The 23,960-nt window shown below is 38.8% G+C and overlaps 1 protein-coding gene across 7 annotated transcripts in view; it reads left to right on the top strand.

Moving 5' to 3' along the window:
* The window catches only part of camsap2a (calmodulin regulated spectrin-associated protein family, member 2a), a 52,227-nt gene that overhangs the window by 22,741 nt on the left and 5,526 nt on the right, over positions 1-23,960 (top strand). Inside the window, exons 3-16 of one of the 7 annotated variants that reach the window (XM_015355574.2) lie at positions 924-1,085; positions 2,197-2,280; positions 7,283-7,315; positions 8,747-8,888; positions 9,433-9,572; positions 13,552-13,642; positions 13,922-14,024; positions 14,189-14,262; positions 14,411-14,480; positions 14,714-16,856; positions 18,081-18,217; positions 19,558-19,778; positions 20,772-20,844; positions 21,430-21,495. In XM_015355574.2, the coding sequence (XP_015211060.2) occupies positions 924-1,085; positions 2,197-2,280; positions 7,283-7,315; positions 8,747-8,888; positions 9,433-9,572; positions 13,552-13,642; positions 13,922-14,024; positions 14,189-14,262; positions 14,411-14,480; positions 14,714-16,856; positions 18,081-18,217; positions 19,558-19,778; positions 20,772-20,844; positions 21,430-21,495 (3,539 nt within the window). Of the gene's footprint in view, positions 1-923; positions 1,086-2,196; positions 2,281-7,282; positions 7,316-8,746; positions 8,889-9,432; positions 9,573-13,551; positions 13,643-13,921; positions 14,025-14,188; positions 14,263-14,410; positions 14,481-14,713; positions 16,857-18,080; positions 18,218-19,557; positions 19,779-20,747; positions 20,845-21,429; positions 21,496-23,960 lie in introns of all 7 variants that reach the window. The other 6 variants (XM_015355573.2, XM_015355575.2, XM_015355577.2 and 3 more) reach the window with 6 other exon arrangements.

The raw sequence follows: 23,960 nt of genomic DNA, 5'->3' as shown, positions 1-23,960 counted from the left end.
TTTCCTCTGGGTTCTCTGGTTTTCTGCCATAATCCGAAGATTTACTATTGTGTTAAATGGCCCTGAAGTTAGTATGTGTGTGTCTGCACTTATGTCGACCTGCCCTGTAATGGACTGGCATCCCATCCACGGTGCGCCCCACTTTGCACCCGTTGCTTGCTAGGAAAGGCTCCGGCTCACCTGTGACCCTGAATTGAAAGGCGGGGTTAGAAGATGGATGTATAAAGTCTTGAACAATAATAAAACACACAACCATAATCCATTCACTAGCAGTTTGGTTTCACATTTGAGTTGTGTAGTTCAGTTCACAGTTCACATTTCAGTTGTGTAGTTCAGTTCAGTGTTCACATCTGTTGAATTCCGTTTGATGTGAATTAACCTATAAGAGAACGTGGATCTTCCACTCCAGATGTGGGTGTGTGGGTGTTACAGCACAGAGCTTCATGTGAGTAGTTTTTGTAGTAATACTTGTTACCAATACGTGTTTGTAATACTAAGAAGCAATAAAACTGGGAAAAAAGCCTGCCTGAAAGCTGAAATGTCTCTTACTATAATACTGTCTAGTAGTATAGTCAAGAGTAAATTAACTCCAACACTGTTCAACGAATACTTCTAGATGCATTCTTTACTATTGTCTGAAGCCGGGAAGGACAAAGCATGTTTTGTCTTCCCGAGTTTAACATGCAGCAAACCTCCAGTGTAAGACTTTGGAGAGATTTGCATATAGCTAATGTGGTTGTAGCCTAGGCAGCTTTCACAGCTGTTTTCCAAGCAGCTGACACACTTGTGTGTGAAGCAGGCCAGTTGTGAAGAATAGAAACCTCTATTCCTAACACCAAATGGAGCAGAGGCTGGGATCTTGGGGAGTGGTAGAACAAGCTCAGTAATAAAGCTGGACGGCTGTTTTTTTTCTTCTTTTGCAGAGTGCACACTTAGCCATGATAGACACTCTGATGATGGCATATACGGTGGAGATGGTGAGCGTGGAGAAGGTTGTGGCATGTGTACAGCAGTATTCACCTTTTTTCCCCGACTCCGATATGCCCTACGATACTGAGGATGCTGTTACAAGCTGGATTAATAAGGTACTAAAAACACTCTGTCCTTGTTCCAGGAACCTTTTTTTCTGAAGGTAGTTTGAGTATAAATGTACCTATACAACTTGGAAACCCTTTTATTTCCATGCTGTATGGGTAAATTTAGAACTCTTTATTTCATTGATTTTTTTTTCAGTAAATATGAGTGCTAAAACGTTCTTGGAATACAGCTCCTTTTTTTTGCATTACAGGAATAACATCCATGGAAGTCTATTTTGGTTTGCTGGAGGAAATTCTTGAGCTTTTTGTGTTCTTTTAATACAAAATACAACTTACCTTAAATTCTTTAAAAGTATTATAGTATAAGTGTAGTATAATAGGTTATTAGGTTATGGAGCACAGAGGAAATGAAGGAATCGCAGAAAAAGCATTGGTTTACTAATTCACTGTATATACAGGAAAAATGCACTTCTGATACAGTATTAAAATGTTTTTTTGTGCTTACAAGGACTACAATATCAACTGTAATAATCTGAGTTAGATAATATGAAGAAGTATGTTTCAGACAGTTGTGACTGTCTGGAACAATTTACTTTTTGTTGTTCAAGGAGATACCCTTTAAATAAACCTTATTTTCTTATATGGGTTTATACTGTTTTTAATCAAGCTCTTTGGATCAGTTAGCTATTAGCGACCAAACAAGCTAAGTAGGCCAATGGCCTCTTATTGATTGTATCCAGTTCTTATGTATTATAGAGCATTTAGATATTTTTTTCAGATTGGCCTCCCTAAATATGTTGTCTTGGTTTTCTTTTTCCATAAACTGGAGTTATGGAAAACAAAGTGGCTTCTGTGATGAATTCATCATGTGAGTGTGTATATGAATTCAGTTAAGCGCATAATTTTATATCTGAAAATCAAGAAAATCTTCTTAAAAAACTGCATCACATTATTTTCTCATTTAAGTGCCAGTTTTTTTTTTCTCTGTGGCTCTAATAAGCTTCTGTGGGATACAGTTAAAGATATTTGTTTACTGGGAAAATAAAATCAGGTCAGAAGTATACAACATAATAAGACCATTTGGCCATTTTTTCTTATTTAGTGGGTAGCATCTTATATGCATGTACTTCCTTGTAATTTACATATGTTTTCTTATAAGGTAAATGAACACTTGAAAGACATAATCATTCAGGAGCAGAAGATGAGAGAATCCCAGTGTTCAGACATCGCTGGAGGTCCAAGGGTGAGTATAGTTCCTTAAAGTGTCTAACCCAGTCTTTAAAATGGAAATGAATGAACTTTTCATTCATTATTTCATTCATTATTTCTCTGTAATTTCAGCTGATATTAACATAGCACTAGAGTGTGTAGTCCTTTCAAAAGAGTGTTGATTTTATTGATGAAAAATTAAAACTCTCAGTACTATTGTATGCAATAGGTAAGAGCAATGAAAAGGCTTAGAGCTGATGCTTTTTGTTAGCATACCGACATCTTGATCTTTTTATTTTGCAAAAGGGATTTGATTATGCATGTATTTTCAGATGATTCCATGAAAAACTGAAAAAAAACCTGCTAGTTCACATTCGTAAGTGTTAAGTCACGTCAGTATGGTTGTTTCACTGTTGCTTACAACACATCACAATACCTTGTGAGGTAATATGAAGTTTAATTTACCATTTTATTTTTACAAAAAATAAATGAAAAAATAAGTTCTGCAGTGTGCTTCTGACTGCAGTACAGTTAATGTATCTTACCTCTTCATTACATCAGAGATTCACATCTTTAATGTGATCTCACTTTTTCTCACTGAAAAAGAAAAGTCTTTATGTAGTCTTTATTTGTAAAATATGGAGACTTTAACCGCAAGAACATGAAGACAAAAATCATGTCGCAGTATTACTCTATCTAAAAGAGTTTTTGCTCAGTACAACATCATAATTTTAGATAGTGTAATTTTTTCCTGTTAAACCTGACAGAACACTGAGTTACTTTGTGAAGGTCTCACCTACAGTTTGCCAGTTCTAGCAGCAAATTGCCTGACACCATGGAAACCAAAACAGTTCTAACCTCTACTAGAACTAACATGTCAGTGTGTTATTATCTCTCTGAGTAACTGCAACCAGTGGGTGGCAATTTTGAATAGAACAGGCATTTTAATTATGAAATAAATACATAAATTTTGGATTGAACTGTTATTCCCTGTTGGTTTTCAGGTAATGGTATAACAATTTTCATTGGCACACGTCGTCGGGGCCACTAAAGAAAATAATTAATATACTGTATATATATCTAGGTTGTGGCTTGCTTATTTTAAAACCTTCAGATACAGTATAACTAAAGCTGTGGTAGTGCAATACTATCTTCAACACAGTAAAACCAACAGATATGACTTGTTCTTATTTTGCTGTTTTTTATGTGACTTTATGTGTCAGTTTCTGGTTAAGTACTGGTACCTTCTGTATATGCAATTCTTCTTCTCTGCCATAAAACGCAGCTACAAACATGTATTCTGGCACCTACTTATGCATCGTGACTCACTCAGTCCTTTCTGTCATTTGTACAGAGTACAAATGCATTTCTCTGACATCTACAGAGCTAGCTATTATTGAATTTTAACAATCTATTAGGTTTTTTAAGCTTTTATTTTAAAAAAAATTGTATTCTTTCACAATGGGAAAATACTGTAGGTCTGCCATGTGCATTGTATGCATAAACATTTCTTCATTTTATTTTTTGAAAACTTGCAGCAAATTGTCAAACATGACAATTGATCCTAGGCACTAGTGCTAAATTATTCCTGATATGATTTATTTGTCCTGGTTGCTTATACTGTAACTGTCTAGACAATGATTACAGCTGCAGTAGCACTGTGTTCTGTTGAACACCAGTTAGGTCCTCTGAGCTGACACAGCACAGCTGCAGCACGCAGGCATGAGCTCATTCTCATATTGGTGTCTTTGATTGTGTTCTGGAATGCAATTTCATCTTGCTTCTAAACCTCAGCTTTGCTTCCTGCTAGCTGCTGTACAGTAACATGTAACCCACTTTACAAACACTCCATGCACATGTGGTAATATACTGTAGATCTCTAAAACCATTGAAGTTCTCCTTTTAGTTACCATATGATATTAATGCACCACAAAAGGCATTTCGCTCATTGTTGTGTATTTTATACATCAGATATATGCTAGCATGCCAGGTATTATAAATAAGACTGTAAGCCTGAAAGTATTGTTTTACAGATGGTAAGCTTCATTGCACCTTTGCTAGTATTTAGAGTGAATATAAAGGTGCTTTTCCTTGATAACATCAGCTGTGACTGAACAATTAGCATAAAGAATTCAGAATTGGTTGCTGAAACAATTACAGAATGAGTGTAGTTCTTTTCACAACCCTGTTCTCCTCTAGTGTCTTATAGCGGCTTTGTGCAGACAGACTGCTCAGTTCAGGAGGCATTTTTTAAACAGTGTGTTGGCAGAAGATAGTATGTGCTAGTTTTTCCTTCCAGGCCATTTGTTATCGCTTAGCTTAACTTGATGCTAATGTGATCTGTCAGACTGCAGAAGCAACATTGCTTGCTTCACTGAAGTTAGCTGTCCAGTGTTTGCCCTCCTAAAATCACAAGAAAGGATAACAACTTCAACAGGCGAAGAATGTTGTGTGTGACTTTTCTTAAAGAAAAAACAGGCCCTCAGGTGGAGATAATTGTCCTCACCTGTCCTGATGGTTTTTCTTTGTGTTTTGCCATGGTTTAACAGCACATACTGTATATCACTGACTGAACAGGAGTTCATACTATCAGTATTATTTACACTAGGCGGTTTAATTGGAGCAATGTCGAAGGTTTAGCCAGTTATGCACAAATTGGGTTTGACTATTTGCATGCAACAGCAGTTACAAGAACAACCAACTTTGCATTTGTATAGTGCTTTTGTTTACTTTACATTGACCATGGGACCAACTTTTTCCACCACCTACGGGTCAGCCCTACAAAGCAGGGGTGGTGCGGTGGCTCTGTGGCTATGGATCTGCGCCTGTGGCTTAACCCCAACTGCACCAGGGGCGCCGTATAAATGGCTGACCATGTGCTCTGACCCCAGGCTGCTCTCCCTGTCTGTGTGTCTGATGAAGAGCAAGTTGGGGTATGCGAAAAGACAAATTCCTACTACAAGAAATTGTATATGGCCAATAAAGTGATCTTATCTTATCTGAAGCAAGCTAAGCACAGAAGTGAGAAGTTATTTCACCAATTGAAGTAAGGGGAAAGATTAGGGAAGCCACATTTTAAAAGCCAAGAATGGAATTTAACCAGGACATCAGGGTTAAAACCGCTTACTCTCACTAAAAGGGTCATGAGATCTTTAACCAAGATCAAGTGTTATGTTTGGATTTGAAAATGTTTTATTACCACAGTCTCTGTATTTTAGCGCACACAGAAGATAGATATATCAGTTCATGCAAAATGGAGCACTGTTGCTATGGAAAAGCACAGAAGAAATCCAAATCTGATATTTATAATAATTATAATTGCTTACACTTATATAGTGCTTTTCTGGACACTCCACTCAAAGCGCTTTACAGGTAATGGGGACTCCCCTCAGCCACCACCAATGTGCATTTTAAATATTCCTTCATATTTAAAATGAAGGAAGCTAAAAACTATTGAAAATTTGAACTTTAAGTTGAGTTTTTAAATAACATGTAACAAAAAGTTTTTGTTTCAGATGTATTTCATTCTTTTAGCTAACACAAAGAAGAGCTTTCTGAACGTCTTACTAAAAAACACCCAAGTTAAAACTAATTCACTCAACACTCTTTAAATGGATTTCAAAGGCATGATAATACTGTGATATACAGTACTGTTAAAATATGCTGTTCAGATTTCAAAGAAATAATATCTTTTAAAAGCAAAGAACTGGTATTAGTTGCACCTGTGAGGTCTGTTCCACTCTTGTTCCTCCAGTGCCCAAAGAGTGCTTGTTCAGTTACACAGAGAGATGGTACACACAGTTACACATAGATGATGAAGACAAAGATCCTCCAGCGCAAGATCTAATACATCTCAGCATGTTACATCTTGGAAAAACTTCCAAAATAAAAGAAAGCTAAATGAAAACCTACTCCTAGTAAAAATACAATTCGATTGAAGCTTTATCATCCCATTGGGGGAATTTGTTTAACACACTGCCTATAAAATAACACAATTACAGACAGTATTTTACCAACCAAGAAGTCTGTGCAGCAGTCTCACAGCAAGATCAGGCAGAAGAAAGTTATGGTACATTGTTTGAAAGAGATATTGCAGTGGGTATGAAAGATTTCCCGTGTCTATTAGTATTACACCTGTGGACACAGAGGCATCTCCTCAATGGGAGAAATGTGAACTGGTTGTAGTGTGAATACCACATAGTAATGACTGTGTCCTGTGCAGGGGAAATTAGCTTTTAAAAAGTGTTCAATCGGCATGAGTTATCAATATACCAGGGAGCAGTGGCTCTGTGGCTAAGGATCTGCGCCTGTGGTTGCCGGTTCAAATCCCGCAGCCGGCAGAGGAATCCTACTCCGTTGGGCCCCTGAGCAAGGCCCTTAACCCCAACTGCTCCAGGGGCGCTGTACAATGGCTGACCCTGCACTCTGACCCCAAGCTTCTCTTCCTGTCTGTGTGTCTGTGTCTCATGGAGAGCAAGCTGGGGTATGCGGAAAGACAAATTCCTAATGCAAGAAATTGTATAGGACTCACAAAGTGATGTTATGTTATAAAATATGTATAATTTTTGTGAAAAGTAATATATTACGTTTTAAGGGCAGTATATTCCTTGTTATTATTAATGAACTGATTTTAATCAGTAATCCCTTATACAAGTAACCTGTAACTGTAATAGATTAGGTTTGAAAGTAATTTTCCCCAGCAATGATTGTCTCACATAGCTGATTACAAATGCTTTAAAATCCTAAAGGGATGGTTGCCTCATTTCGCCTGTGCCTATCATTACTTAAAGAGAAAAAAAAAGTTTAACTTGTCACTGCATGAGAGTGGTATTTGTTGCTGCAATGAATACACTTGATTACAAGTACAAGCTGAGAAATATGTCTGGAGAGGTAGTTATTATTTAATGAGGCCCTTTTCTGTGGTTAGAGCTTTGCAAGGTGATATTATCATGCCTGCAGACTTTGCTGACAGTTTTTCCTTTTTTTACGTTTCCTGTCACCCTTTTCTTTTTCTGCCACTTTTTTTGCTGCCGAAGTCTCCAACCAAATGGTATTGGAAACTGGTTCCTGTAAGTCTGCCTGTCTGCTTTGATTCTTTCCCCCATGTCTTCATCTGTGTGTAGTTCTGCATGCATGTTTGCCTACATCATGGATGTGTGGATCCAGGGCCTTCTTGGAAAACAGAAGGGGATGTCCTGCATTCACATCATGACTGGAGCCTTATTCAGTTTCATTGCAGGGTTCTCAACCTTATTTCACAACCTTAACATCTCAGTATCTCACTTCAGCCTTCTGCTAGCTTGAATTACATTAAAGAGCGGCAACACAAATTCACATTGATATTGGGTGGTAATGTTTAACATCTCAGACTCTGGGCACTATTGGGTAAATCCCTTGTTGCATTATGGCCTCCCATTTTTAGAGTGATAAAGATTTACTAATGTAACATTTATCACCGTTTTTTTTCAGCTAAACAAGATTGGCTCAGTTCAGGTCTGCCATAATGTGTAAAAAAACAAGTATCCAAGAGGAAAAAATTCAGTGAGAATTCAACATACTTTACTGTTAAACTAAAAAATAAGGAACAAAGAAGAAAAGCATTATTTACATATCAGTTTAGTTTTATTTAAGCTTAACTACAGTATACAAGAAACTTGAGCTGGTGTTTGAATTTATATTCTTTTGAAAGAGTTTGTTACTTTTAAATTTGTAAAAGAAGAAGTATGATTAAAGGGTTGGCTTTATCTTTATGGGACATACTATATGTGGAATATGTCCCTTTCTTTAGTGAATAAACCTGAAAACAAAAAGTGAATGTTATTGCAGGTTTTAATAGCAGAAATTAGGCAGTATGAATACTTTATTATTGGGTACATCTGAATGTACTGCTGTACAGTATACTGCATACTGTATAGTTATACCAACAAGTTATAGAAGTTTTAGCAAGCGGGTATGCTTTGTGAAAATGCACTTAATGTAACATGCTTATAATGGAGTGTGATGTGCTAACCCTTTAAACTGTCAGCAGTTTCATTTGGAAATAGTATAATTCATTTCTGTTGCTAAAATATATAAGACACATCAGAAACCAAGTGTATATGTTATGATGGGAATCTTAATTTACCTGTACAAATTGGTTAGAATAAAGCACACTTGTAAAGAAATCGTGGCATCGTAGTCGTTTTTATGAGCTGTTTTTATGTTTTATTAGTATTTACAGGGACTGAGCTAATAATCTGATGCGGACAGATTCCAGTGCTGGAACTGTGATAGCTCCAATTTAATAAAGCAAAATAAAGAGCTGTTGACAAGACAGCGCTTTTAATTATTTAAGTGTTTGCTTGTGCCTTGAGAGTCGCTACTCTGCATGTAACAAATCCCACTTTGCTGCTCCGTTATAAATTCTGAAACCTTGAAGTTGAAAGACTCTGTTCAAACAGTTTGGGGAAAAAGTGTTACATCTTTATTTATTTTTTTATCGGTGTTCTGTTCTGCTCCAGGCCCGCTACAGGAAGGAGCAGGCACTGCCAAAACAGATGCCATGCATTCCCCCTGTGGACAACTTACTGAAAGACAGCACTGATGGCAGTGCTCTGGCTGCTTTGATCCATTTCTACTGCCCAGAGATTGTGAAGCTGGAAGGTAGGTCACTCATATTGTTTCTCAACGGATGGGACGCCTTTCATTTTGTTGGGACATCTTCCATTTTATTTACAAGCATTCTGCAGAGCTTGCGTGACGTAAGACAGCTTCCCAGTTTCCCAGATGAATAAGGTGGAAATTCTCGCCAGACAACGTTCTCAGATGTAGCAGAACATAGAAGAGCTCTTACACCTAGATCAGAGTTCTTAATTTGGCAAACAAACTCCTTCTTTTAGTGTACATTTGGAAAAAGGTTTTCAGGAAACACATTTTTAGCAAATATGTTGAATGTACTTATTGTTGTTCTTGTCAGAAGTGGTGCATGCTGCCCATTTTCTGCATTCTCTGAAACTGGAAGTGGATATTAAAAATATCCCCATTTTATTTGATGGGAGGACTCTCGGCTGCTTCAGTACAATACACACTGCCTTTTAAATGAAAACGATCACTCCACTCTCCACTAATCATTGGTTATTATTTTGCAAGGGGAGCTGTTTTTTCCTGCAGCCTCTTAGATAACATTCCTTTTCTGCCTTCTCCTCAGATATATGCCTGAAGGAGACCATGTCATTGGCAGACAGCCTTTACAATCTACAGCTGATTCAGGAGTTCTGTCAGGAGAATCTGAACCGTTGTTGCCACTTCACACTGGAAGATATGCTCTATGCCTCCTCCTCGATAAAGGTAGGCTACGTTATGACCAACGTAAAATTTCCCGTGGTTTGCATTTGGCTATTTTTCTTCCCTTCCCTCCTGAGGTTAATAAACATCTTCCAATAGGGTTATTCTCTTAGTAGATATGAGTCATAAAGTTTTAAAGGAGGTGGTAGGGATGGGTGGGATATCATACTCTGTTGGAAGGAAAATAAACCACAGTGTTTCTTAGTTGTTGAATCAGTTAGTCATCACTGTATTTAGTTCTGCCTACAAGATGGCTTTGAAACAGCTATTCAGCAGAAAGTTCTTTAACAAATAACCCAGGGGACTGGCAGCAAGTAGCAGCTAAAGTTTTTTTTTCCAGAATCTCTTTCCATCTGTATGCATGTCACAAGAGACAGGAATAGAAGTCATGTATGGCATATACATTGTCTATTACTGTTGACATCTAAATTTGGAGGGTGGATGGGCTTTTAGGAATAGGAATTTGTATTACTTTTCTTGTTCTGTAAAAGACACCTTGTGAAAACAGACTGTGGAGACATTTTTACTTACTTCAAAAGGTGTTGATGTAAATGTTTTGACAGGAATGCAGAATTTTGATATGTTTTATTTATATGCTCATTGGTACTATTGGTACCCAAACTACATTGGCTGTGGATGTTATTACATTTATTATTTTACTGCGAGATAAAGACTTGCCCTCCTTTCTTGTTATATTGTGTTAAATTAGGCCTTCATTTTTCTTTTTCTACATTCAGTTCATGTGCAGGTTGATCGTTATAAATGGAAGGCAACATTTCCAAAATGTTGACACCTGAAGAAGGCTCCACGGCCAAAATGTTGTGTTCTCTTTCTTCTTTTTTTACAGCATGGAAAAAACCTATTACTTGTTCCTCTGCAGCGTACGCATGCTGACACAGCTACCCACCTGAACTATTTCGAAATATTGTCTTGTTTTATGAGTATTTGGAGGTTGTTTATTACATTAGGTATACATTTGAGTTTTATGATGTACATATTCCCTGATTCAATCACTTTACTGTAAATAAAAAATATGAATATGAATAAGACGTGACTTTTAATGTTTTTAGCCGCTTAAATCCTGGTACTTTCTGTCTTTTGAGATGGAAATAAGAGTTGGCTTAGCTGTCACTTTATTTGACTTTTCTTGGAACTGGAACACTGGCCATTGCAGAGGTCCAGCAGAGTATTGGAGAAAGGCTTTGTGTATAAGCTGACAATACTGTGCTCTTTTTAGAACACTCAATAAGACCCTTGTAAACACCCAATGTTTAAAAGTTGAACACCCAACGTTCTTAATTCTGTTTTTTAATTATTTCTATAGAAAATGATGGGTATGTTAGTATGTGTAAAGATGAGATCTATAGTATCTAGGAATTATATACTGTATGAACAACTGAACAGCACTTGCAATAAAAGAAATACACTATGGTATCCTTTGAATATGACAATGAAGAAGGAGCAGTGCAAAATGTGATTATGGAGCAATAAGCTTTATTTGTGAAATTTTGTGAATGACTGAGCTCGTGTTTATAGTAGTGATAGAGCAATTAAAATTATGCTGTATTTAGGTTAAGTACACAACATTATATCTGTATTTGTAAAGTGCAATAGAAAATGTATTGACAATTGTGGGTTATTTCATCATCAAATTCCAAGTTCGGGCTCAATGTTATAATCATCTCTTTATCTTTTGAATGTGTAATCTGTAGGCTGAATGTTACAATGTGTTACTTTTTTTTAGACGTGTTGTTAAGTAGTGTTGTAAGTCACTCCTGTGCTCTTTTAGAATACAATGCTGTGTCTATTACTGTAAGTGTAACCTGGTTAATATGTAGCACTTTCTACAGCAGTCCTTGATGTCAGGAGCAAACCTGCTATCAAGGCAGGGAAGAACCATACACATCTGTGACTGAAAATCTTTTGTATATTTATAGGATGTAGTTAATGTTAAATCCTGTCTTTTGACAACAACCTCGACTCAGTTTGAACCTAGCCCTGCGATATTGATTTGGTTAAATTAAAAACAAGTACAGTATATAAAGGTTCAGTCATGAAAAAGACCATGTCAGTGGACGCAGATATTCTCCAAAAGTAATCCAAGGTGATGCTGTTATGGACATCTTTGATGATGGCAGAAATGGGTGTCAGATCTACAAATCTGTGGCCTGCCCCTTGGTGTTACAAACTAAGCATGTGGGTTTATTTTTATCTTATATAAGGTAATAGAAGTATAGAGAAAAAATGCTTCAGCACAGTTTAAGACTATTCTTTTATCTTGGGAAAGGCTTCACACCACAAAAAGTGCTAATTTTGTACATTGTCCTCTTAATTAGAAGAAATCTCTTATTCACAACCATGCACTGTGCCAAGAGATTTATACTGTACTGTATGTCATTTGGCTGGAGCTGCATGTGCAGCAGTGTCTGGTATCCTAAAATGGAGACTATGCATTTCAATTCTTGCTGCCTTTGTCCCCAAAAGAAGGACTGAGGGGATTAACTGCTTAATGCCAGCTTTGTATAAATTGCCTTTATTTATTTTTTTACAAACATTACAATGAAATCCCCCATCTTTCAATTTGTTTTTTGTTTTTTTTTTCATATAAAAGTGTGTCAGCAAGTATGACTTGTCAGAAGGCTGTAAGTTATTGAATATCTGATGAAAAAAGGTTTATATTTGAAGTATGCATGAGTTTGTAGTATGACTAAGCACACAGGAGGGCAGATGGGAAGATAGATTTATACTAAGCCATCTGGGAGTTGTCTGTTTTTTTCCTATGCTTTACAAAGCGACAGACACCGAAAGCAAGAGGTAACTTCTTTGTGCTTGTTGAAAAATGAGTAATTTGTTAGATGATGTTATGGCATCCTGAAACATTAGTTTAATAAAAAAACACAATATTTTTCAAGTATGTAATTTCACTATGAATAAGGCAAACAAATGGATTTTATTTTTAAAGAAAGCTGGAAAATATCAGGGGCAAATGGGAAAAGCAATTTAGGTATTTTAAATTTGATATGATAAAATAGGTTTTAGGTTACATAATATAAATCTGTTGCTTGCAATTACAATTTTGCTGTGGTTATCTAGGAAGGACATGTTTAAATTATTGTGAATTGTTGCATCACAGACAAGAAATTAGTAGTTGAGGTTACATTAAATAGATAAGAGATTCTGTTTCAACTGGGGCTTATTGTAAAACAGTAGACATTTCAAGAAATATTTAGAGAAAAACATTTATGTTTTTATTACCAAACAGTGTGCAAAACCCTTGAGTGTGAGTGTGGAAGGATAAAAAGGTTTTGTATATGTATTGTACCTTCATTTTTACTTACTACAGTAACACCTTGCTTACTAGGGTGCAGACTTAGGTGCTATCTGAAAGGACTCTGCATCAGCATATAACTCCCATCTTCTGTAAATTAGGCTCCTTGTGAAATGCAGAGTGGACTTCTAAGGTTTTCCAACTTGTGAATAAGACAGAATAGTCTAGTTTCAGGTTATTGTAAGGTCTGTGAGTGTAGTCCAGCTCTTAATCTGAGATCTCCTCATTCAAGCCTACATTTTCGGTGGAAAACCTAAATGTATGGGTGATAAGAGCCTTTACTCATGCAGTACATGTTTGGAACATAGTGCCCAGGTCATTAGACACTGGATGCCTACAGTTTTTTAAAACTTTAAACATGTTTGAAAATATTCTCTCTTCAATAGGATTTTTAATGTATATATTTTACTGAATTATTTTTTCTGTGCTTTATTTACTCTTTTTACTTTTGTGTGTGATGTGCACTTTGTGTTTCTTGAACCGTGCTCTTAAATAAAATATTATTATTAACTTTATCAAGTGTAGAGCAGAGACACCTTGTGGAGAGGTGGGTAGATTGTGGTGCATCATTGTGCACTAAATTGCGATGTGTGTGGTAGAAAATAATTCTTGCTTGCAGTTGTAATATTATGTATTTTTTGTGATCTTTTACAGAATAACTACCTTGTCTTTATGGCAGAGTTGTTTTGGTGGTTCGAAGTGGTGAAGCCATCTTTTGTGCAGCCTCGTGTTGTAGATACTGAAGGTAATGTTTAAAAATGATTCCTTGCGCTCACTGAATTGAAAATCAATCGTTTATTTTGAAACACTGATACTTTTGCAACTGAATTGAGGAATTTGAGCTTCTGTGCTATTATTTAAAATAAATTTAAAAAGAGAGTTATTGTTCTGTGCATGATGTCCGTATTTGCTGGTAAATTTTGTCAGTATGATTGTAATCAGTAAAAAAGAAAAACTTCAGTCATTAGTGGCTTGTCCGTTTTAAATTTCTGAGATGACGATTGATTGTTTCATTTGCTACCAGCATCACAGCCAGTCCATTCCTTGCGAAACATGCCTTCGGTTCCCATTTCAAATGCCACAAAGAGAAGCTTTATTGAGAGCCCTTCCAGCTCTGACCAGCCCAGGTATTTTTTTTTATTTCTCCTGCAAAGCACTGTTTTTTATCAATTCAGATTATGATAGGTTCAATACATTTATTATTGTGACAGAGTTTCTTAAATTATGAATCACAGTACAGGCTAAAGTAAGATATATACTAAGCTTGACCAATATGTTTTTTTTTCTCCAGTCTGCCCTTGTCACCATCAGAGTCTCTCATGTCTGTCAGACACACACAACCACAGTCTCAGCCTCCTGTTTCAGGTAACACAGCCTCTTGTTTTCCCAGCTGCTACAGTCTACCTGCTCTGCTGCCCTCAAGACAAGCTTTACTTCATCGCTTTGGAGTTTGTTTTTCTTCTTGTTTTTACTATAATTTTACATACCTTCAAGAGCTGTTCTTTTTTTTCAGGTGTGATGAAAAGATCAACTTCAATGTCTTACGTGGATGGTTACGTTGGAACGTGGCCAAAGGAAAAACGGTTTGTAAAACCTTCGTTCTATAGGAAGGGATGTTCTATATGTACATCAGTTCCTGTCTATAAGTATAGGAGTGAGTGGAACCTGACTTTATTTCAGGATTCAAGCAGGGTTAGGCCCTCACAAAACAGTAATGTTTTGACAAATAATCAGCAAAGTAAAAACATGGTTTCATTATTTAATTAATCTTTTTTTCTCATGTAAAATATGATGATTTCTCTGTCTTCCAATGTAGGTCCTCAGCTCATGGAGTATCCTTTGATATTCCTTTTGATAACGAAAACACTATGCAGACTCCCACTGCCCCCAGCAGAGGGATGACCAGGTCTATCAGCACTGAAGGTCTGGGTTTCAAAGTCCATCAGATGCCCAAGAATCTGATTAAAAGAAACCTCTCCTTCCAGCCTGTGAATGGACAGAAGGAAAAAGAGGGCATTGAGGAGGAGGAGTGCCCAGAGAGCCTCACAGGCACAGAACTATCCAGCAAGCATTCAGGGAGAGGTAATAACATCAGGAATCAGCATGGACTTTCAAATGGGCCAGTCATGGATGGGCATGGTAATCTCACAGGGACTCCAAGCATTGAGGAAGCTTTGAAAATCATTCACAACACAGAAAAACCACATACACTCCTCCAGTCGGATAAAGTGAACAATGGATTTTTCCTCCATTGTCAGGATTTAGAGGATTCAAGTTCACAGCCCAAGCTAGAGGAAGCAGGTATAGATTCTGTTACAGAGATAAAAGGAGCCATGAGCCCCGACACGACCGAGGTGGACACTGGGATTCATGTGCAGACGGAGGATATTCAGGAAACCATGGACGAGGACTCATCTCTAAGAGACTACACTGTGAGCATGGATTCAGATATGGACCATGACTATGAATTAAAAGCCGGCAACCCGAGGGAAATGATAAGCCCCTGTCCTAGCTCATTAAGTGCGAAGTCTCAGGCCGGTAGTACTGCATCCTCAAGTTCAGGGATCAAGATGACCAGCTTCGCAGAACAGAAGTTCAAAAAACTGAATAACGTCGACGGCAGGAGCAGTGGAAGCAGCTCTCAGAAGACCACTCCTGAGAGTTCAGAACTCAACATCCCGCACATGGTGGCCTGGGCTCAAACTCCGGAGGAGAGCCCAGTCAGACAAACAGGGAGGGATCCCACGCAGCTGTTGGCGTCCGAGATGGTTCAGCTGAGGATGAAGCTGGAGGAGAAACGCAGGGCGATCGAAGCCCAAAAGAAAAAGGTGGAGGCAGCCTTTACAAGGCACAGGCAGAGGATGGGGAGAACAGCATTCCTGACGGTGGTGAAGAGAAAAGGAGACGGTACCTCACCCCTGAGGGAAGAGGCTGCCGGTTCAGAAGACGAAAAGCTGTCCACCGACAGCCAGCCTTTCAAAACGGCTGACGATAACAACCTAAGGCCTGAGAAGTGTAAAACAGACATCACGGATAGCATGGACCAAGCTCAGAACCGATGGCTGAAGTCACCCAATGATGAGAACTTAGGGGAAGTAGACCTGGTGGAGTACACCAAATCCATTGAAAAGCTAAATGCCTCTCTGAACTTCCTGCAGCAGGAGATGCAGCGCTTGGCCCAGCAGCAGGAGGTCATCATGCAGATGCGAGAGCAGCAGGCATGGGTAATTTCGCCTCCCCAGCCCTCGCCACAGAAACAAATCCGGGATCTCCGCACTGCCACCCGTTCCACTGGCTCCTTGTCACCCGTCTTGTCCTCGGGAGACTCGCCTCGTACCTCCCATCGGTCCCCGACAAGCATAAAGAGAAAGTCGGCCTCTTTCCACTCAAAGACCCCCAGGACTCCGCGGCCAAATGAACTAAAAATCACACCTTTCAACCGCATTTTAACCCCCCCCCAGTCGGTGGATAGCCTCCCTCGCCTTCGGAGGTTTTCTCCCAGCCAGACCCAAACCAGCTCTTTTGTGTGTCTCGGACATGATTCCAGACCATCCTCTGAGACTGAGGCCAGGGAGAAGGATGCTGCTGAAAGACTGAAACCAGACCATTCTTTTCCAAAAGAAGGGTCAGAGAAAGGGGTGGAAGCCGAGCCACCCTCTACAGCCGAGGAACCCAAGGAAAAACCAACAAAAGAGAGGGAAGAAGAGGAAAGAGAGATAAAGCCTTTAGAATCCACTGTTTCAGAAGTGCTATCCCAGCCAATAACAGAGACATTTATAGTTACCCCCACTGAAAACCCGGGTGATGTTCTTGGGCAGAGCACCAAGAGCTTGATTGAAGTTCCATTATCAATACTTAAGCCTCTGGAGGGACAAGAATTAGAAGATCATGGAGAGGGGGAAGTCAGTGGAGAAGTCTATGATGAAGATCAGAAGATGTGCTGTGGTTTCTTTTTTAAGGTACAAATTAAAGCACCCCCCCCAAAGTGCCTTTCTAAAGTGCCTTTGCTGGATGTATAAAATATTGTACTGTAAAACCTAAACCTAGATTTACTTAACAGAGCAAATATGTGCAAACTTTTTGTTGGTTTAAGCGTTATTTTCAAAAATATGCACTAATTTTACTGTGTAACTTAAAACTACACTGTAGAAAATTGTTTTTTGCCTTTTATTTTTTTGGTACTGCATGCAGTAGCACACACTTTTTTTCCATGACCAACCTGCCCTAATTTTATGACAGTGCATTTTTCCTAAATTCCCTAGAGCTTTTACACTCCTAACTTTTTTTAGGAATGTAGGGTATCCGTTAATTATAAAAATGATGAAGAGCAACGTATACAGGCCAAGGCAAAAGAGACAATCTGTATAGTACAGGATCAGTTGTGCATCACTAAAATGTAGGTCAGAGGTCTGTGGGTGATAAATAATTTAATAAGAAACATGTAAATGTGTCTTAAAAATATTTCATGCTTGACATAGTACAGTAGAATTTAATTTAAAAAGCTGTTGTGTGTGCAGCATAGCTTTAGATATTTTGCATAAGGTTTTTATTTCAGGGCTCCTGAGTGGCTTAATCAATAAAAGCACTTGCTCTGTGTACTGGTTGAATTCTGTAGTCAAGGATTGCTGGTTTGAGTCAGGACCAAGACATTAGAAGACTGTGACGTTGCAGCACAGAACTGACTGAGCACTGCCAGGGTGGGACAAGGCCCGCTTGGCTTTTACTGCAGCAGCAACTGCAGAGAACAGCTGGTCACCTGAAAACTTCGAATGACATCAGTGAAAGAATGATCAACGATCTCCTCTGATCAATGAAGTACATGGTACAGGTCTTCAGAGCCATATAGCCAAACAGATAAAGGATTGGTGACGGTAATTTGATTGGTTATGAAATTCTGTTTTTCAGGATATCAAATGTAAATAAGAATTCACATTTCACTCAGTGCTGGCTATTTTAATAGACATTTTCTGAAAATGACGAGCCTTGTTAAATTTTGAAAGGGCAATAAAATACTTAACGCAACATGACTGTAGTATGACCCACAGTTTATACGGTCCTTCAGAGAGCTCAAAAGCCTCAGTAAGTAACTTTAAAATGATGATAATACATTTACCGAAACAGGTTTTGAGACTGTGTGCTGCTCGCGGTCACGATGCCCGACTGACTCGCTTTCTCGTCAACAGGACGACCAGAAGGGCGAAGACGATATGGCAGTGAAGCGGGCGGCACTGCTGGAGAAGAGGCTGAGGAGAGAGAGGGAGACCCAGCAGCGGAAGCAGCAGCTGGAGGCCGAGATGGAACAGAAGAAAGAAGAGGCCCGGTAAGCTGCCAGGGTTTCCGTACGCCTGGACCATAAGCAGTCCACGTTCGTGCAGTGCAGAGAAACATCAAGATGTTGGCATCTGAAGGCAATACTAGGATGAACTTTTTTTAAATGCGCCATAACTCTTACTCTTACTGTTCCAACCCCAAGTGTCTAGGGGTAAAGGGGTGAAACATTTAGGATAATAAGACAAACGGCACTCACCCATACTAAACTAGTGTGACTAATACAAAAATGAACTATGTGTGTAGCATGTACCCAACAACCTAAACTAACCCTATACACAAAAGTTCACACAAATACACAAGTGAACTACGAATACCAAAGGGAAAATGAGAGTGGACACATGTAACAGGGTACAAAAGAACACAGAGGTTGATACAATACACCTGGGCAAAGTAATGGCTAAACAAGGATAAACGCAAACAAACAAAAGTACAAAGAGACGAACACAAACCATCAAAACCCAAAGCTATTCAAAAACACACACAAACGAAGCGAAGCCAAAGCAAAAACCAAAAGTTAAACGAAACCAAAGCCGAGCAGGACCGAAGTCAAATGAAAGGCCCCTACATTCAGAACACCTAAATAAGCTGCACTCTGATTGGCCGAGAAGCTGATTGATGATGATGTCACGCAGAAACAATGATGTCATGATGGGCCAATGGGGGAGGGAGAACAATCAAGGTCAGGAAGTGTGGAACAGACACAAAACACACATGGACATCACACTGGGACGTAACAACCCCATAAGAAGACCCATGACCCATGAAGTGTACGTAGATAGTAAGATACACAGTGAAGGCATAAGGAAACTAGAACTATCACTGGTCAAATACAGGATGTGTTGTCAAAACATACTTGTCATATCCTATTCCCCCATTTCCTTTCAAGGTTAACTGGTAATTGTGTTGTGCAGATCTTTTAAAGCACAGACTCTCAATAGTTTCCAGTTTTGGAACAAAAGACACATTTCTATCTTGAACTAAACTGCAGCAGTCCTGTAAAGTGCAGACGTTCTTTTATTAATTTCTTCTGGGGAAAAAATCGCCAAAGAACCCACTGTTCTTTGGAACATCTGCTCCAGGTATTTTCAGATTTCAGGCCATTGTTCAACCGATTTCCAGCGTTCATCATAGGATCCAGATAGGATTGCCTTCAAAGAGTTCAGATCAGGTCTTTCTACAGTCTATTGGATCACTTAAGAAAAACATAAACTCATAAATAAAATAAATTTTCACAGTAGAAAAACTGGCCTGTAAATTGAAAGTATTGCTGCATATGTTAAGGCAGAAGATTTTCATCCCTCATAAGGTGTCCCTTGCTGTCCCCTTCAGGATTAAAGCAGAAGAAGAACGTCAGAAGAAGGAGGATGAGAAAGCACGCAGAGAGTTCATTAAGCAGGAGTACCTTAGGAGAAAGCAGCTCAAACTAATGGAAGACATGGACACCGTGATTAAGCCACGTCCTGCCAGCTCCAAACAGAAGAAACCTCGCCCAAAATCTGTCCACAGAGATATCATGGAATCTCCCAAAACCCCTGCCAGGGCTCCGGCAGGTAACACATGCCCCGATGCACAGGGGGTCTGTTCTGTGCCATACGTGCCAGCTTGCTTTGTGCCACCTGCATCCTTTCTGGATTGGCTAACTATATTCCCTCAGCTCTTGCTATTTAATGTGCTCATTAAAACTTCAGATTTCAAATTCCTATAAAAAAGACAAGCCTGTATCTGCTTACATATATGCATGCTAATTTCTAATGTCTGTAGCATTAACTAGCCCATGTACTCCCTTCTCAATGCTAACTTTTCTTTTAAACTCTGCTGTGACTTGCATTAAATTATGTCTCTTAATGAAACTCACTGCTACTTGCATGCAGAGATGGAAAACTAGAAACATCTTTACATACTTTAATGCTTTGATCTGAAAAATGTATAGGATTCAAATTTGATATGTTCAGATTTCAATTTTTGTCGATGATTTCTAAAGTCTTTTTTAATTGAGTAAAAAGTCTGGATATGTCTGGATCCAGATTTAAACAGTCTGTCTTGATGTTAGAACATTAATGGTAGTAATGTTTTTAGAGTGCTATTATACGGATTTTAATTTTATTATAGTTATGTTCCAAAATGAATTATAAAAGTCTCAGTTTTGCCTTGTCAGATGATGTTAAAGTGAGCCATTAACAACTAATAATAAAAGCAACTGCAGATTCACAGATAGAGAACACATCCAGTTTTGTGTTATTTTATATGAAGAATCAGTCCTAATAAAACAGGAAGCTGAAGTTGGTATGAAAACATACAGCGTATCATGCATTTTTGTACTCGTATGTGAACTGACACAACCATGTGTCTGGAAATCAATTTCTACAGTCAATATTAAGATACAATATTAAGGCATGCATCTGTGGAAGCCTCAAACAAAACAAACCAGTTGCATAGGTGGGTACACAAAGCATTGTGAACAGACTCCTTGTCGGTTTTGGAACGGTGTTGATTGTGAACACTTTGTTTTTCAAATCCAGGTTCACGTCCTCGTGTTTTTTCAGTCTCCAGCCTCTCTCTGGCCTCGCTGAACTTGGCGGACACTGACAGCGTGCAGTCAGGCAAGAGAACCCCCAGGTGAAGAATGGTATTCACTTTTTGCCCCCCCCATAGCTAAATGCTTAGATCTTCATTGCTTACAGGATACTTTGTGCTCAAACGGAAGCATTACAAAGTGTCAATGATGTAAAAGTACGAAACCTCCCTTCTTGACAAGCAGTTGAGCTCATCAAGGATTCATCCCTGTATGCTTTTTTATTTTTTGAGGTTGAATCATAAAATACAAATGCTTCGGAACCTTTCACAGGCAAAAGACACAATGTATCATAATTGCCCTCGTCTCGGTTAGGTTACAGGAACAAATCTTACTTTTTTCCTGTCGTGTTCTAAAAATATTGTTGGTCATGATAGTAGCATAAAAAGATAGGGCTGCAGCATGTTCTTAATTTCCTTGGCTAACAAAGTCTATGCATGAAATTATTAAAAAGTTCTCTGCATTAAGCATAAGTGACTGTTGTCAGTCCTCTTTAATTTATTCCTCTTTTACTGACCTCTATTTCACCTTTAATCTCTTTCCCCATAGACCACAAGACATAATATTCTTTGTCCTGCATCCTTGTTTCTCTTTTTTCTTCTTTGTCTCCCCTTTTCTGGAATTTTCAGAAGCAGTGACATAGCCTCAGGAAACCTATACTACTTATTGAAATCTACTAAACTGAAAAACACAAGGTTAGTCTCTTTGATATGACCTAACTCACTTCATTATTTTGGCTCCTGCTTACTGGAAGGAGCAGTCCATGTTAGCACAGTCAGCACGGCTCTTAAATTCATCAATGCAACTGCCAGAGCTCCGGCACTCAGCTGTCACAGGTGAAAATTAGAAATGGTTTACTATTGCACATACAAGAAGTGAGTTTTACATGAAAGGAGACTACATCTAAAAGCTTGCATATAGAACCACTAATTGCCTTCCCTGTTTTCTAAAATGTTTCTCAGATTGTCAGATTCCAAAGACAGACAAGAAATACAGTGCCTTGCGAAAGTATTCGGCCCCCTTGAACTTTTCAACCTTTTGCCACATTTCAGGCTTCAAACATAAAGATATAATTTTTTTATTTTATGTGAAGAATCACCAACAAGTGGGACACAATTGTGAAGTGGAACGAAATCTATTGGATTTTTGAAACTTTTTTAACTAATAAAAAAATGAAAAGTGGGGCGTGCAAAATTATTCGGCCCCTTTACTTTCAGTGCAGCAAACTCACTCCAGAAGTTCAGCGAGGATCTCTGAATGATCCAATGTTGTCCTAAATGACTGATGGTGATAAATAGAATCCACCTGTGTGTAATCAAGTCTCTGTATAAATGCACCTGCTCTGTGATAGTCTCAAGGTTCTGTTGAAAGCGCAGAGAGCATCATGAAGACCAAGGACCACACCAGGCAGGTCCGTAATACTGTTGTGGAGAAGTTTAAAGCCGGATTTGGATACAAAAAGATTTCCCAAGCTTCAAACATCCCAAGGAGCACTGTGCAAGCGATCATCTTGAAATGGAAGGAGTATCAGACCACTGCAAATCTACCAAGACCTGGCCGTCCCTCTAAACTTTCAGCTCAGACAAGGAGAAGACTGAGCCAAGAGGCCCATGATCACTCTGGATGAACTGCAGAGAACTACAGCTGAGGTGGGAGAGTCTGATAATAAAAGTGATAGGACAACAATCAGTTTTACACTGCACAAATCTGGCCTTTATGGAAGAGTGGCAAGAAGAAAGCCATTTCTCAAAGATATCCATAAAAAGTCTCGTCTAAAGTTTGCCACAAGCCACCTGGGAGACACCCCAAACATGTGGAAGAAGGTGCTCTGGTCAGATGAAACCAAAATCGAACTTTTTGGCCACAATGCAAAACGATATGTTTGGCGTAAAAGCAACACAGCTCATCACCCTCAACACACCATCCCCACTGTCAAACATGGTGGTGGCAGCATCATGGTTTGGGCCTGCTTTTCTTCAGCAGGGACAGGGAAGATGGTTAAAATTGAGGGGAAGATGGATGCAGCCAAATACAGGACCATTCTGGATGAAAACCTGTTGGAGTCTGCAAAAGACCTGAAACTGGGACGGAGATTTATCTTCCAACAAGACAATGATCCCAAACATACAGCAAAATCTACAAAGGAATGGTTCACAAATAAACGTATCCAGGTGTTTGAATGGCCAAGTCAAAGTCCAGACCTGAATCCAATCGAGAATCTGTGGAAAGAGCTGAAAACTGCTGTTCACAAACGCTCTCCATCCAACCTCACTGAGCTCGAGCTGTTTTGCAAGGAAGAATGGGCAAGAATTTCAGTCTCTCGATGTGCAAAACTGATAGAGACATACCCCAAGCGACTTGCAGCTGTAATCGCAGCAAAAGGTGGCTCTACAAAGTATTAACGCAAGGGGGCCAAATAATTTTGCACGCCCCACTTTTCATTTTTTTATTAGTTAAAAAAGTTTCAAAAATCCAATAGATTTCGTTCCACTTCACAATTGTGTCCCACTTGTTGGTGATTCTTCACATAAAATAAAAAATTTATATCTTTATGTTTGAAGCCTGAAATGTGGCAAAAGGTTGAAAAGTTCAAGGGGGCCGAATACTTTCGCAAGGCACTGTAGGTCAAATCAAGTGACCAAGAAGGTCACCATCTACAGTATAAGATAGATAAGATCACTTTGTTAGCCATATACAATTTCTTGCATTAGGAATCCATCTTTTCGCATACCTCAGCTTGCTCTCCATGAGACACAGACAATGAGAGAAGCTTGGGGTCAGAGCGCAGGGTCAGCCATTGTACTGTGCCCCTGGAGCAGTTGAGGTTAAGGTCCTTGCTCAGGGGCCCAACAAGGTAGGATTCCTCTGCCGGACGCAGGATTTGAACCGGCAACTTTCCATCCTTAGCCACAGTGCCACCTTTCCTTTTTTTAAAGATAAGATCACTTTATTTACCTCCACGTAAAATATGGATTCTATTACTAGCTGTGGTACCAAACACCTGTGCGTACTGTGGCTTACTTTCATCATGAAGTAATTCTAGAATTGTGGGATTAAATCGTTAAATGGTTTCTGTTAACTTTAAAGTACAGGTGCTTCTATTCATGAATAACCTTCCTTTTCCCATCTGAATCTCATTTTCAAATGTACTGTATATTTT

The sequence above is a fragment of the Lepisosteus oculatus genome, chromosome 9 (assembly GCF_040954835.1).
Source record: "Lepisosteus oculatus isolate fLepOcu1 chromosome 9, fLepOcu1.hap2, whole genome shotgun sequence".
NCBI classification, from domain to species: domain Eukaryota; kingdom Metazoa; phylum Chordata; class Actinopteri; order Semionotiformes; family Lepisosteidae; genus Lepisosteus; species Lepisosteus oculatus.
Note: the sequence above shows the minus strand (reverse complement) of the source record. Positions and strands in the feature narration are given on the sequence as shown.